This window comes from Nanorana parkeri, unplaced genomic scaffold (assembly GCF_000935625.1).
Source record: "Nanorana parkeri isolate BGI_ZX_2015 unplaced genomic scaffold, ASM93562v1 scaffold825, whole genome shotgun sequence".
NCBI lineage: Eukaryota > Metazoa > Chordata > Amphibia > Anura > Dicroglossidae > Nanorana > Nanorana parkeri.
In genome coordinates, this window is record NW_017307093.1 from 249,699 (window position 1) to 262,001 (window position 12,303).

A 12,303-nucleotide genomic window follows, 5' to 3' on the forward strand; every position below is an offset into this window, starting at 1 on the left:
TAAAGGCAGCAGAGAGGCCGGGGGGGGAATTGCCACCATGCCCCCCGGCCCAGTCCGCCCCTGAGTGTGGTATATGCATTGTTGTGCCCTGGCCTCTACTGTTCAGTATGTTATAGTGGCATTCACAGTAAATAGCACTTCAATGAATAGCAGCTGGCCAGATGAGTGATGTGCATTGTGATAATGCTTATTAAATTAGTATTGCAGCACAAGTGTGAATGGAACCTCATTAACAAACACACGTCAAAATAGACCCAGATATACAGGCAGTTGTATTACATATAGATCTTAACTCTTCCTGTAAAACCTCAAGTTTGGTTTGTGCACCGCCCAAGACTTGTCTCTATTTTAATGAATAATGTAAGAACACGGATGGTTCAAACCCCCAAATTAGTATGTTCACAACACTTAAACATAAAGATAAGGATTTTTATTTTACCCCTTGTGACTGGCATTTTCAGATATCATTAAGCCTTTTGTGTTATATGTACTGTGGGAAAAATCTAAAATGTGGGAAAAACTGCATTAATTATTTGTTTGAATATCTGAGCACTGTCATTTTTTGGGCCCGGCAAGCTGGGCTGCTGCCCAAAGCGGCATTATGGGGAAGGCCCCGGCAAAGGTGTAAACATTTTTCTAATAGCCAAAGTGGAATGGTAATACCTTCACTTTATCTTTTTATATGCAGACTACAGATGCTGTAGCAACTCATAAGTAAAGAGAAAAGTAGTCAGGACCCATGCAACAATATGTAGCACCTAGGGGTAAATTAGGGCATCTTTGTAGAAACCATCAAATAATTTTTTTAAATATATATATATACCGTATTTTTCTGTCTATAAGACACCCCCATGTATAGGACGCCCCACACTTTTCTTACCCAAAATTCAGAAATCAATATTTTCCATGCTCTTTTGCATAACTGATTACATGATTAAATGACATTAGGGGAAAAAAAATGACAACATTTTCCTCTACAACAATTCTTTGGTTAAAAGTTTGGAGGCAATAGTGTAGTGGCTTGAGTCCTGGTTTGCCAATTCTCAAGGTTGCAGGTTCTTTTTTTATTTTTTCCCCCTAATGTTATTTTGCTGCAACGAAATTCCTCCAATAACGAATTTCGTCCATAATTTCGGCAGGACTACCACTAACGAATTTCGTCCAAAACCGAATCTGAATCCGAAAAACAAAACTAAACTAATTTTTTTTCTTTGTTACAAAACTAAACTAAACTCATTTTTTTTCTTTGTTTCAAAACGAAACGAAACTAAACAAATTTTTTTTCTTTGTTTCAAAACGAAACTAAAAGAAACAAATTTTTTGCTGGTGCACATGCCTAGTATTTACCGGGATTTTTTTGTTTTCTGACATTTTATGGGCTCAGAATGAGTTATTGAATTGTAAGCGGTAATTACTTTTGATAAACCATTTGTAGCTTTACTCTGTTTTTAGTTGTGTGTTGTATTAAATTAGATTGTTGAGGCCTATACAAATGAAGAACACTCATTAGGAAAACATGTCATACACATCACAAATATAGTGATTAGGTTAAACTATATCTCGACAGATGAATGCATCACCTCTATTAATATCAATAGTATATCCCTTTATGCCAGTACATATGTGATTTACATATACCGGTAAAGGCCTACAACTGAGTAGTTCTAAATATTCAACAGCATTTTTATGGTGGGGAGTAGTGCTTTTTGTTAGCTTTTGCCATAAGCACTGTAGACCATAGAAACCACCCTGTATTTGGTTAAGTGTCTTTTTCTCATAGGTGAGGTCAGCTGTAAAAAGTGATGGGTAACGTGAATATTTTGTTGATTTTTGAAAGTTATTGCATTAATAAACATGACTTACCATAAGAAGGCCTTTGTAGGCATAGACAATTCCAAGCCAGATTGTCATGTGAGTATTCTCACAGTGCTCCAAAAATGGAAGAATTGCAATATCTCTCCCTGCAGGATCCGGCTGAAAAGACAAGAGAACAGAAAAAATAAGAACATGTCATAAAAACACAGTTTATATGATTGCACATTCCCTTTATTATACAATTTTATTATTCAACATACACTCATGAGACAGGGTTGATAAAAGCTAATTTAGCTGCTTTTGGGCTTGTGCAATTTGGTGTCTTTGGATCTATCTCCTACATATGTTTTTCTCAAAAGAAGGAAAGGCGTCACAGGATATAGAAGAAGTAATACATAGCAGTACACTATGTTTAATGCAATTATGGATTTGCTGTGAACACTGCTGCGGGCTTAAATGGAGAAAAAAAATAAACATCAGGGAGAATTGAATCTCTGTATGATGATTATCTTTTTCTGATGTTTGTGTTCTCCTTTAATCATTACAGCACTGGATACTTCGATTCCATGCTTGTAGAGATAATTATTTGTGCTGTTTACCTGGGACCTTCATCTCTAACCTGTTTTAACCTTTCTTTTGGGCAAAAACATATAGAAGTATAGCTGGGTCAAAATATGCTCATGTATACATTACCTCAAAGGTCTTTTAAATATTTAGGTAGACTTCAAAAGGCATTATAAAAACTTGTTTAACCTGTTGCCGTCCGCCTGTTGTGATAAAACGGACGGACGGCACAGTCGCATTGGCGGGTTGCCGTCTCCAGGTGGCTTTTTTTCCTGCTCGCACTCGCCCCCTAGCGCGGCCCGGGACGGGCTCGGGAGGGCGCCAGGAGGTAAGATGGGAGGGAGGTCAGCATCTTCTTCCTTGCTGAACTCCCTCTGTGCTGTGAATGTGGAAGTAATGTGTATTACATCACTTCCGCATTCACCTGTCAGTCATCTGGCTGCTATAGACAGAGAGAAGAGAGACAGAGAGAGACAGATCTGTGCTTCATCAGCTTCTTTTGGGGTCCCCAGGTGACATTAGGGGTCTTATAGACCCCTAATGTCTCCATAAAGAGGACCTGTCAGTGTGCCTTTGCTATTATATAGGGGGATTGTTATCCCCCTATGTAATAGCAATAACAATAAGTGTAAAAAAAAATTAAACAAGTACAAAATAAATAAAAGTCACATATAAAAAAGGAGAAAAAAACCCCCAAACATTTTTAAGTCCCCCACTACCACGTTTACGCACATATAAACGTAAATATGCGTTTGATGCGACAGCGTGGGAAATCGACAATTGCGCTATACATGTTACATATCGTGACGAACGTCGGAGGGCGAGCAATAATTTTAGGGCCATCAATCACTGATAACACTAAACTGATGAGCGGTAAAAGCTTTTAAAGCATCGCCAATGGCCAATTTTGTGTATTGTAGTTTTTTGAGGTTTCGCGCGCACGCAATTTTAAGGCTTGACATGTTTGGTGTCTATTTACCCGATGTGACCCCGTCTCTTATATTTTACCAAAAAATTGGGTAATAATAAATGTGTTATCATTTAATATAGGGGAAACTGTTTTTTTTTTTAAATTGATAATTTTTGCTTAATATATTAAAAAATAAAACCCCCAGTGGTGATTAAATACCATCAAAAGAAAGCTCTATCTATCCCCAAAAAATGGTATAAAATTCATTTCAGTACAGCGTTGTATGGCGGAATAAACGTCAGTCCAAGTACCGCAGCGCTGAATACTGAAAAATGGCCTGGATGGGAAGGGGGTTTAACACCCCGGACTTCAAGTGGTTAAACATGCACTAATATTGATAAAAGCTATACAGTAGTAGAATACCTACTAATGATATTCATTAAACCTTAGAAACAGAATCACTTCATTCCTAACTATGGGTACAGTCTTCTAATAATATCTCTTGTGATAGCTGTATCTTCATTCTTATGTATACAATATACACATTTTAAAATCATAGCATTTCTGTCTTGCTTATAAACAAAAGTGTCAGATACAAACTACAGGCATCATACATTTCCAGAGGACCTATAGGATAGCAAGCATTTTATTTCTGAAAAACTAATTCCAGTTACTTCTTGCTAATCTCTTTAGTGCTTAAGGGCCTGGCATCACACTTAAATGTTCTTCTGATCCTTAAGCCCTGAAATGGCTTACACTTTCTACATTATACCTGTCTATATTATGAATATTAGAAAAAGTGTTCCCATATGGGCACTAGACAGATAAGGGGGTCAACATAATAGGAGTACAATGGATGGATGTACAGCACAGTGCTTATTTAAGCAGGAAAGCTAATATAATGTACAATAAATACAGTGTATATCAAAGTAGGGTGGATTATATTAGATAAAGCACAGTATTTATTAGAGCTGGATGATGTCAAGGCTTACCATTTCCCCCAGGTATTTCCAGCCAGTTTGTCTGGCTGCATCCCACCCTGGTTGGTTTGCCTCCCAGTTCGCTTATGCTGATTTAAGTGGCCACACTGCTCTGCGCCATGTTGCCCGAGCAATGCAGCTGCACCTTGGGCTCCTCCTCCTTGCTCCCCATTGGCCATAGTCCCCTGTATCCCAGTAGTATGGCTGCCGCACAGACTTGCAGTGTCCAGATGCCAGGCCTGTCCTTACTCTTCCTTTGATTTCCTCTATTGGTCCATCTTCTTTTAGTGCCTGATTTAAACCACACATGCCCCGCACCTGGTGCTTGTGATAGGTTTTCCCATGTGCCTCACTAGCTGCCATTGCCTGTATCTGATCTGTCTGTGTACCAACCCTTGTCTATATTTTGATCACGTTTCTGCCTGCTACATGGACCAACCCCTTGCCTGTTTAGGGTTTACGCTTCTACATGCTGCCTGGACTGATCTTTCTGAACATCCCTCTGAAAACGCTCCAACTGAGGCACCAGTCTCCCAATCCTCTGTGCACATCTTTATCTTCTGGAACCATAGGCACTCTACTTTTATCTTTGCTCAGCTGTTGTGCTACCAGGCCAGATAATATAGTACCAGTAGGCCTTCTTGTCTTAAGGGACCAGGGACTGCTATATGTGAAGCTAAACTAACCAGCTATTTTTCCTGACCACTTGAACAGGAATGAGCATTACAGGTGAACTATATAATGTAGTAAGTATTGGAGCATCGTAGCTTATACAGAGTACAACATAGCATATGACAGAGCAAGTCCGGTTATATTAGGTATAGCACAGTGCACATTAAAGTACAATTAATTGTATAAAGAACAGCATGCTGATTTTGAGGTGGTCAACCAGTTAAAAGCAAATAAAAAAACAGGAAGTAATGGGATAACAGGGACAAACACAAAAACAAAGATGCATTTTTAGTAAAGTGAGGTAGGATTAGAACTTTTGACAATGTCTTTATCGCTGCCTATTCCTTGTCCCGGTAACAACTGCAACCCCATTTCTTGTTGAACGTCAAAAACACTGGAAGTGAAGGGAACTCTCCCTAATGGAGTCACAGATGGAAGTATAAACCTGACTGAAATAATTTTTTTTCCATTCTAGGCAGACCCCTAAATAAAATAAATAAAATAAAATAATCTGCCTTACGCATCCCTGTACAACTTGGGGTCTTCTACCCTCTCACCTCACGGTTGGACGCCACTGGATGCTATTGAGCACTACCTCAGGGCCTCAGGGATGCCGTCTCTTACGGCCGAGGAGAGGGATAGCATGGAGGCTGCCCTTTCTTCCTCAACTGGTTCATCCGGACCAGGTGGGATTCATGCCGGGGCGCGAAGCGAGGGACAATACCACCAGAACCCTCAATGTTGTTCACCGGGCCAGGGTGGTGGGGACCCCGATGATACTACTCTCTACGGATGCGGAAAAAGCATTTGATAGAGTGAGCTGGGACTTTATGTCGGGTGTTCTCCACCACGTTGGTCTGGGGAAGAACATGATGGCGTGGATAATGGCGCTGTATTCCGCCCCCACGGTCGCAGTTCGCGTAAATGAATCTAGATCACAGGTATTCCCCCTAACTAACGGGACTAGACAGGGCTGCCCGTTGTCCCCGCTGATTTTCGAACTCACTTTAGAACCATTCCTCTACACCGTGCGAAACTCCACGAATATCACGGGGCTGGACACTACCTCGGGGAACCACAAAGTAGCCGCATACGCGGATGATCTCCTTTTCTACCTCACAAACCCAGAGACTTCCATACCTTACCTGCTCAGGGCTTTTTCCATCTATGGCCAGCTCTTCAATTTTAAAGTCAACATCCACAAGTCTGCAGCTCTCAATATAACGGTGCCTCCGGAGGTAATTGATCTCCTGCAGCCTCGCTTCCCATTTCGCTGGGAATTGCACCATCTCCAGTCCTTGGGTACGTTGATCCCCAGGGACCTGGATAAAGTCTACTCCGCCAACTTCCTTCCATTGCCACGGAGAATAGCCCTGGACTTTAAAGCTTGGCGCCCCCTCCATGTTTCTTGACTGGGGCGCTGCGCCGCGGTGAAAATGAACGTACTGCCGAGGGTCTTATGCAGGCACTCCCTATCAGTTTGCCAGTCCAATTTTTCAAAACTACACAGGGACATGATCTCGTTCATCTGGGGGGGGGGGTAAGACCCCCCCCCCGGTTGAGCAGACGCATTATATCACTTCCCAGGAATAGAGGAGGGGTAGGGCTGCCGGACATGTCCGCATACTACTCCGCCATACACTTGTCCAGACTTCTTGAATGGTGTCTCCACAGGGAGGAGAAGACATGGGTGACATTGGAGAGGAGTATCTACCATTTCCCCATAGAGGGCCTCCCATGGCTGTCCTCCGCAATACCACAGGAAATTAAATCACACCCACTGGTGTACACGACACTGAGAGTGTCGCGAAAGGTATTGGGGTCTTCCACCATATCACCGCCCCCCTCGTCTCTGACGCCGGTTCTAGGGGACCCTGACTTTGCACCGGGAGCCGACAACGGTCGACTACGCCAGGCTCTCCTACGTGCTCCCAAATTCCGCCTTCGGGATTTCAGGGGCCCAGAGGACTGGCTACGGATTCCGGATATACAGTCCCTCACAGATCCCCCGGTAGATTTTTGGGGCGCCCTCTCCCTAAGACACTTCCTCAGGGCTATACCGAATGCGACCCTCCTAGACAGACCCTTGACGGTGTTCGAACAGTTATGTTTAGATCAGCTTCCTACACGTCACGCAGTGTCCCAATTATACAAGCTACTACAGGACCCCGCGGGGATGTACCACTGCATTTCCTGCACAACTGGGAAACGGAGCTACAGTGTACTTTCACAGAGTCGGGATATAAGATCCTGACACGCTGGTACAGGGTCCCATGGTTGCTCCATAAAATGAATAGCTCGATCCCGGACCTGTGTTGGAGATGTGGATGGGCGTCGGGTACGATGCTACACATCTTCTGGACGTGCCCTGAGATACAGTCATTTTGGAGGCAAGTACTGGAGCTGATTGAGACTCTGACGGGGGCAGACCTCAGGGATGATCCAGCAGCATGCTTGCTGCATCTAACTAAACACTCGATCCCCAGATTTAAACGATCCCTGACAAACCATTTGTTGAATGAGGCTCGGGCGTGCATACCCCTGAGATGGCGGGACCCCCTGCCACCCTCAGTCCGGTTATGGCTCTCCAGAGTCCAGGATACTTACCAACTCGAGGACCTAACCGCCTCACTGAAAAACACGGAAGCTCGCTTTAATGCCACCTGGAGACCATGGTTGTGCTACCGAATCTCTGCCCAGAACCCCTTTCCACCTTCACAAGCCGGTTTGAATGGGGATCTGTCCCATGGACCATCCTGAGGACCCCTGAGAGTCTGTGCGCCCCGGGAAAAGCTAAAAGGGGTGACCGACCCACATGGGCACCTAGACCCATGTTAACATCATGGGGCCTGGCCGGGATCCGACCCATTACACCCTCTCCCATTCCTTTCTGCTATCTCCTTTCCTTTGCCCTCGAGACACAGTTTTCTCTCGGGAACAGTACTCAGTCGTAGAGCTTTACTGTACACAATGGTTCTATTGAATTGAATGGTTGATGAGCCAACGACTGTACTAAGCTGTTATGTTTATCCAGATGTGAATTTTTTAAGTCGGGTTATGGAAATGTGATACGGTGTAGTCCATTTTATTACGAGAGCTGTAGACTTTATGCACTTACTCTGTTATCATCTAGAATGGCTTTTTGTATTTGACGCTTTTTCTCAGTTAATAAAGAATTTGAAAAGAAAAAAAAAAAAGAAAAATAATCTGCCTAGCTATAGTCACTAAAAGCTGTTAGAACCTATTAGTTGTTTAAAAAAAAAAAGACAGGGGCTCTGCTGTTGAGGTATATGCACTTGAAGTCCTGGACCTGCACATTAGGGGTTATAATGTGATCGGGAACATCCAAGACTCCCAGGTGAACATGAATAGAGACAGGACTAATGGAGGGGGGAGCTCGCTGTTAAACTGTCTAAGACTCATAAGAAGCCAATGGCTAACTCCGACCACCAAAACAAGTACTTTACTTTTCTTATAGAGTTTTTCAGTATCTCATTGTCAGATTTCACTCTGCATCTATTTAGAGTAAACTTCATCCTAAAGCAGCTCCCTGTCTGATCATCTGGCCAACTGCTCATAACATTATAGTTCACTCTGGTATTTCAAAGAAAAAATGAATAACATTAAAATACCATTGCTCAATCAAAGTATATGTTCAAGATCATAATTATATATAATTGGGCCATAGTTCTTAAGACTCAGAATCAACACGTATGTAGAATGGAGTCTAGACTTTCCAGATTTCATTGGCTGAAAGCTTGTTTCAAGTAACTGACACAGTGGGTAGTGCAGCCAGGATTTGGAAGATAGCTGCAGAGCCTGCACCTAAAAAATACATCAGCAATTACAGTTCCAATATTTTCATCCTTAAAAGCTTCCTTTAAACTTGAAATGCATACTTGGAACTTGGGTTCATCTTTCAGGCATTCAGTAACACACAAAAGCCACCCTAGTACAGTACTTAAAATTGCACTAGTTTTCAGAGAACTATAGTTGCTCACTTATGTGCCATTTCACTTGCTATATACCACTAACATTTCTCAGAGAAAGGGGTATATGTATTTCATAGGCAGATTAAGATAACAACACACTAAATCCAAACCATTAGCATGTATTAATATGTGGTAACATCAATAAGGTAGTAAATGCCATGTCATGCCAATGTCATTTTCTGGACAGATTTAGCAGTCCACTGACTGAGTTTACTTTCTGGTAAGCTTGTGAAGTACAAAATCAAATCAGGCCTGTAAAATAAGACCACTAGCTGTTTGGTTCTGTACCAGAAAGAGAGGCATTGAATTTTGAACTTGCTTAAACTATACCTATCCACAAAAAGAAAAAAAAACTCTTGAGTATCTTAAATATTTTGAAGTTTTTTCATGAATAGTGCAATCATCGGGTTTTAAAATAATCCCATGGTTCCTATTACATTAGCCTATTGGTATACATGGAGTTAGTAGTTATGGTCTGCATTTTAGTGGATATGTGAAACATAAGCCCAGTAGCTGTAATAATGTTAATTATTATTATATATCAGATGTGGACCTCATTTGGGCAGCAACCCCAAATACTATTAGAATCAATTATGTCCCTTGTGTAATAAAACACACTATCATAATGAGCAAAACAAGGATCAAGCTATCACCTTATTACTTGTCTCTAGTGTGAAAAATATAATAGGATTATAACTGTAGCAAGTTTAATAAGATTGCACCTTACAAATTGTGTCCCAAGTTACACTGAATATTTATGAAAAAATATTGCACACCCAAAACACCTATTTAGACATAAGATGATGGCCCTTTGCACTGTAATTATTGTAGGGAAGTAATTAATATTGTTTCACGAGCAGTTGCAGCTAATTCTCAAGGTGTTGTGGAAACTGTAAACTGTCTAAATAGTTTTCTGACCACTAATATTTACTTAGGTATTACATTTTCCAGAATGCAGTTTAAAGAAAACTCATGCTGGTGTGCATGATACAAGCTTATCGTTCATGCAATGCATTCATTTCACTTCAAAGTATTGAAATCCCCTCTAATTCTATCTAATTGCCAATAGTCCCTAGGTTAGCTGTCTACAACAGGAACACAGACAACCATTACAGCCTGACAGAGGTTCTGTTCTTTGCATACTTAATGAATAACTTGAATTACACTCCAGGCTTGCTAGTCTTGCAGAGTTGTACAGTCTCTTCTCCTGTACTGAATTTATTTACTCTGATTTCACTGCACACTGTGAATGTCTCATTTCCTGGCTGAAGGACATAAATCATCATCTAGCTCTTTCCTTCCCAGCATGACTGTCTCTGCTTCGCTGCTTTTATTAATTGGATTTCAGTTATTTTAATCATAGAGACTCAACATCACATGTGAATATTACCTAGGGCAGTCTGCATGCAAATGCAGTCTGTCTAAGAACTCTCACTCCTCCAGACTTGCATTCCCTATTAAGGCATTTTGACATTAGCAAAACACCTCCCAAATGCAAGTCCATTGCGTGCATCAGAGCTGTAGGGGAGCCCTGAGGGGAGTACTGTGGGTAGGGTAGGGTAGGTTGATGTGATGTTTTTAGGAAGCTACTGTATGTACAGTACCCTGCCAAGCCCCTCCCATCAGCCATCACCTGCATAGGCAACCACAAAGACCTAATGATGACATCACCCAAAATAAGGGATGTAATGAACAAGAAAAAGGTTTTGTTTAAAAATGTAATTAGCATATTGATGAAGGGGGAGAGAGGAGCCAGGTAGACAAAATATAAACAGATTACATTTCAGCTTAAAGAAAAAGTTCAAGTTCAATCGTAAGGGCCAAATATGGGAAAAATACATATAGGGTTGCCCTCTCATCTCTTAAGAATACACGTGAATTACATGGACTCTGTGCCGGATTACAGTGATAATTAGATTCACTCAGTGCCTTACCTGCATACAATTAGCTTCAGGGCTTTGTGTAATTCATATGCGTTTGGTTTCAAAAGTATAAGGCAACAACCTTAATTGAATGCACACTTTACATATTTGTTTCAAATTTAAAACAGACTTTAGTGTTTTGATCTTGAAAAATAAAGAGATCACAGAGGCATCTCAGATGTATTCAGGCCATATTGTGATATATCCAACCTTGTTCTAAACCTATTTTCCCTGTAGTAATTTGAGGCTGGTACATGAACATAGAAATCTCCATTACTTCTGTTAATTTAGCATAAAATGCATGCACTAAAAGTTAAGTACTACAGGGAAAAAAATTCCATTGGAAAATACTTGGGAATGCCAAAGAAAACAAGAACTCACGGGAGGCCTGCATATGAACTGTAACAATTACTTCAAGCTAATAATGGTTGCTCACAGTGATCAGCTGGGGAAATAACCAGATTAACATCAAAGCATTTTCAGTAAGTGAAGCATTGCGTAGGAAGCCTCACTATTGCAATCGGTTTTCATGCTCCACAGAAGTAATAATAAAAAAAAAAATCACCATATATATGCAAAAATAAAAAAAGGTCTTTTAAAATTTCTTTGTAACATTAAAATGTTCTGTTTTTCATTTCAGCCTTCTTCACCGTCAATTAATCAGCCTAGAGGAACTAGCGCTTAGAAGTTACAAATGCAACGCACCACTAGGTTTTTCAATGACTCAGTCTCCCTGTTATTTATTTATTTCGTCCTACATCCTTGTGCCTTTTTTAAGGAATACATTTGATTAAAATAGGCCATACGGCCCTAAGTCTGCTATTACGCATTATGTTTATGGTATTTTTTTTACATTCTCATATAAATATCTTTATGGTCCGGTTAATGGCTTCAATGAGGCAACATTTAATTTCTACTACAAATGCCTACATTGTAGAACATTTTGTTGGTTAATAGTCTACTGCATTTATTGTCCTTACAGACTGCTATAAATATTAATATGTGATTAGCGATGCAAACTCCTGCAGATGCTGTGTACACCTGCAGGAGACAAATGCTGAATTAATTCTAGGGGAGGCTATGGAGACTGTGATGAATTCACAAGGGGAGTTAATGAGCCCACTTCATTTCAAGACTGTTCAAAAACACAGCATAAACACTCTGTGGGGTATAATAAGACAATCATAGCCCTAGAGACATACAGCTTTATTAAACAAGAAAGTGCCAAGAGCAAACTGAAGTGCAAAGTGCAATAACCGATAACAACCAATCAGTATTTGCTGAAGTTTAAGGGTGAAAGATTAATTATGGCTGGTTGCAGTGGGTTGCTGACATTTTTTGTTTACATAAAAGGTTTCAAAGATCAAGAAAAGTGAACTATCTTTCATATTTCATAAACATTGTACTGTATAGATACAGTATTTTTTAGCATATGGCCATCATTTAAA

General features: G+C 40.8%; 1 protein-coding gene across 1 annotated transcript in view; it reads right to left on the reverse strand.

Annotated features, from left to right (window-relative positions):
- Positions 1–12,303, reverse strand: part of GABBR2 (gamma-aminobutyric acid type B receptor subunit 2) — a 509,415-nt gene that overhangs the window by 34,863 nt on the left and 462,249 nt on the right. Inside the window, exon 14 of the mRNA XM_018565262.1 lies at positions 1,864–1,974. Coding sequence (XP_018420764.1) covers positions 1,864–1,974 — 111 coding nt within the window. The remainder of the gene's footprint in view (positions 1–1,863; positions 1,975–12,303) is intronic.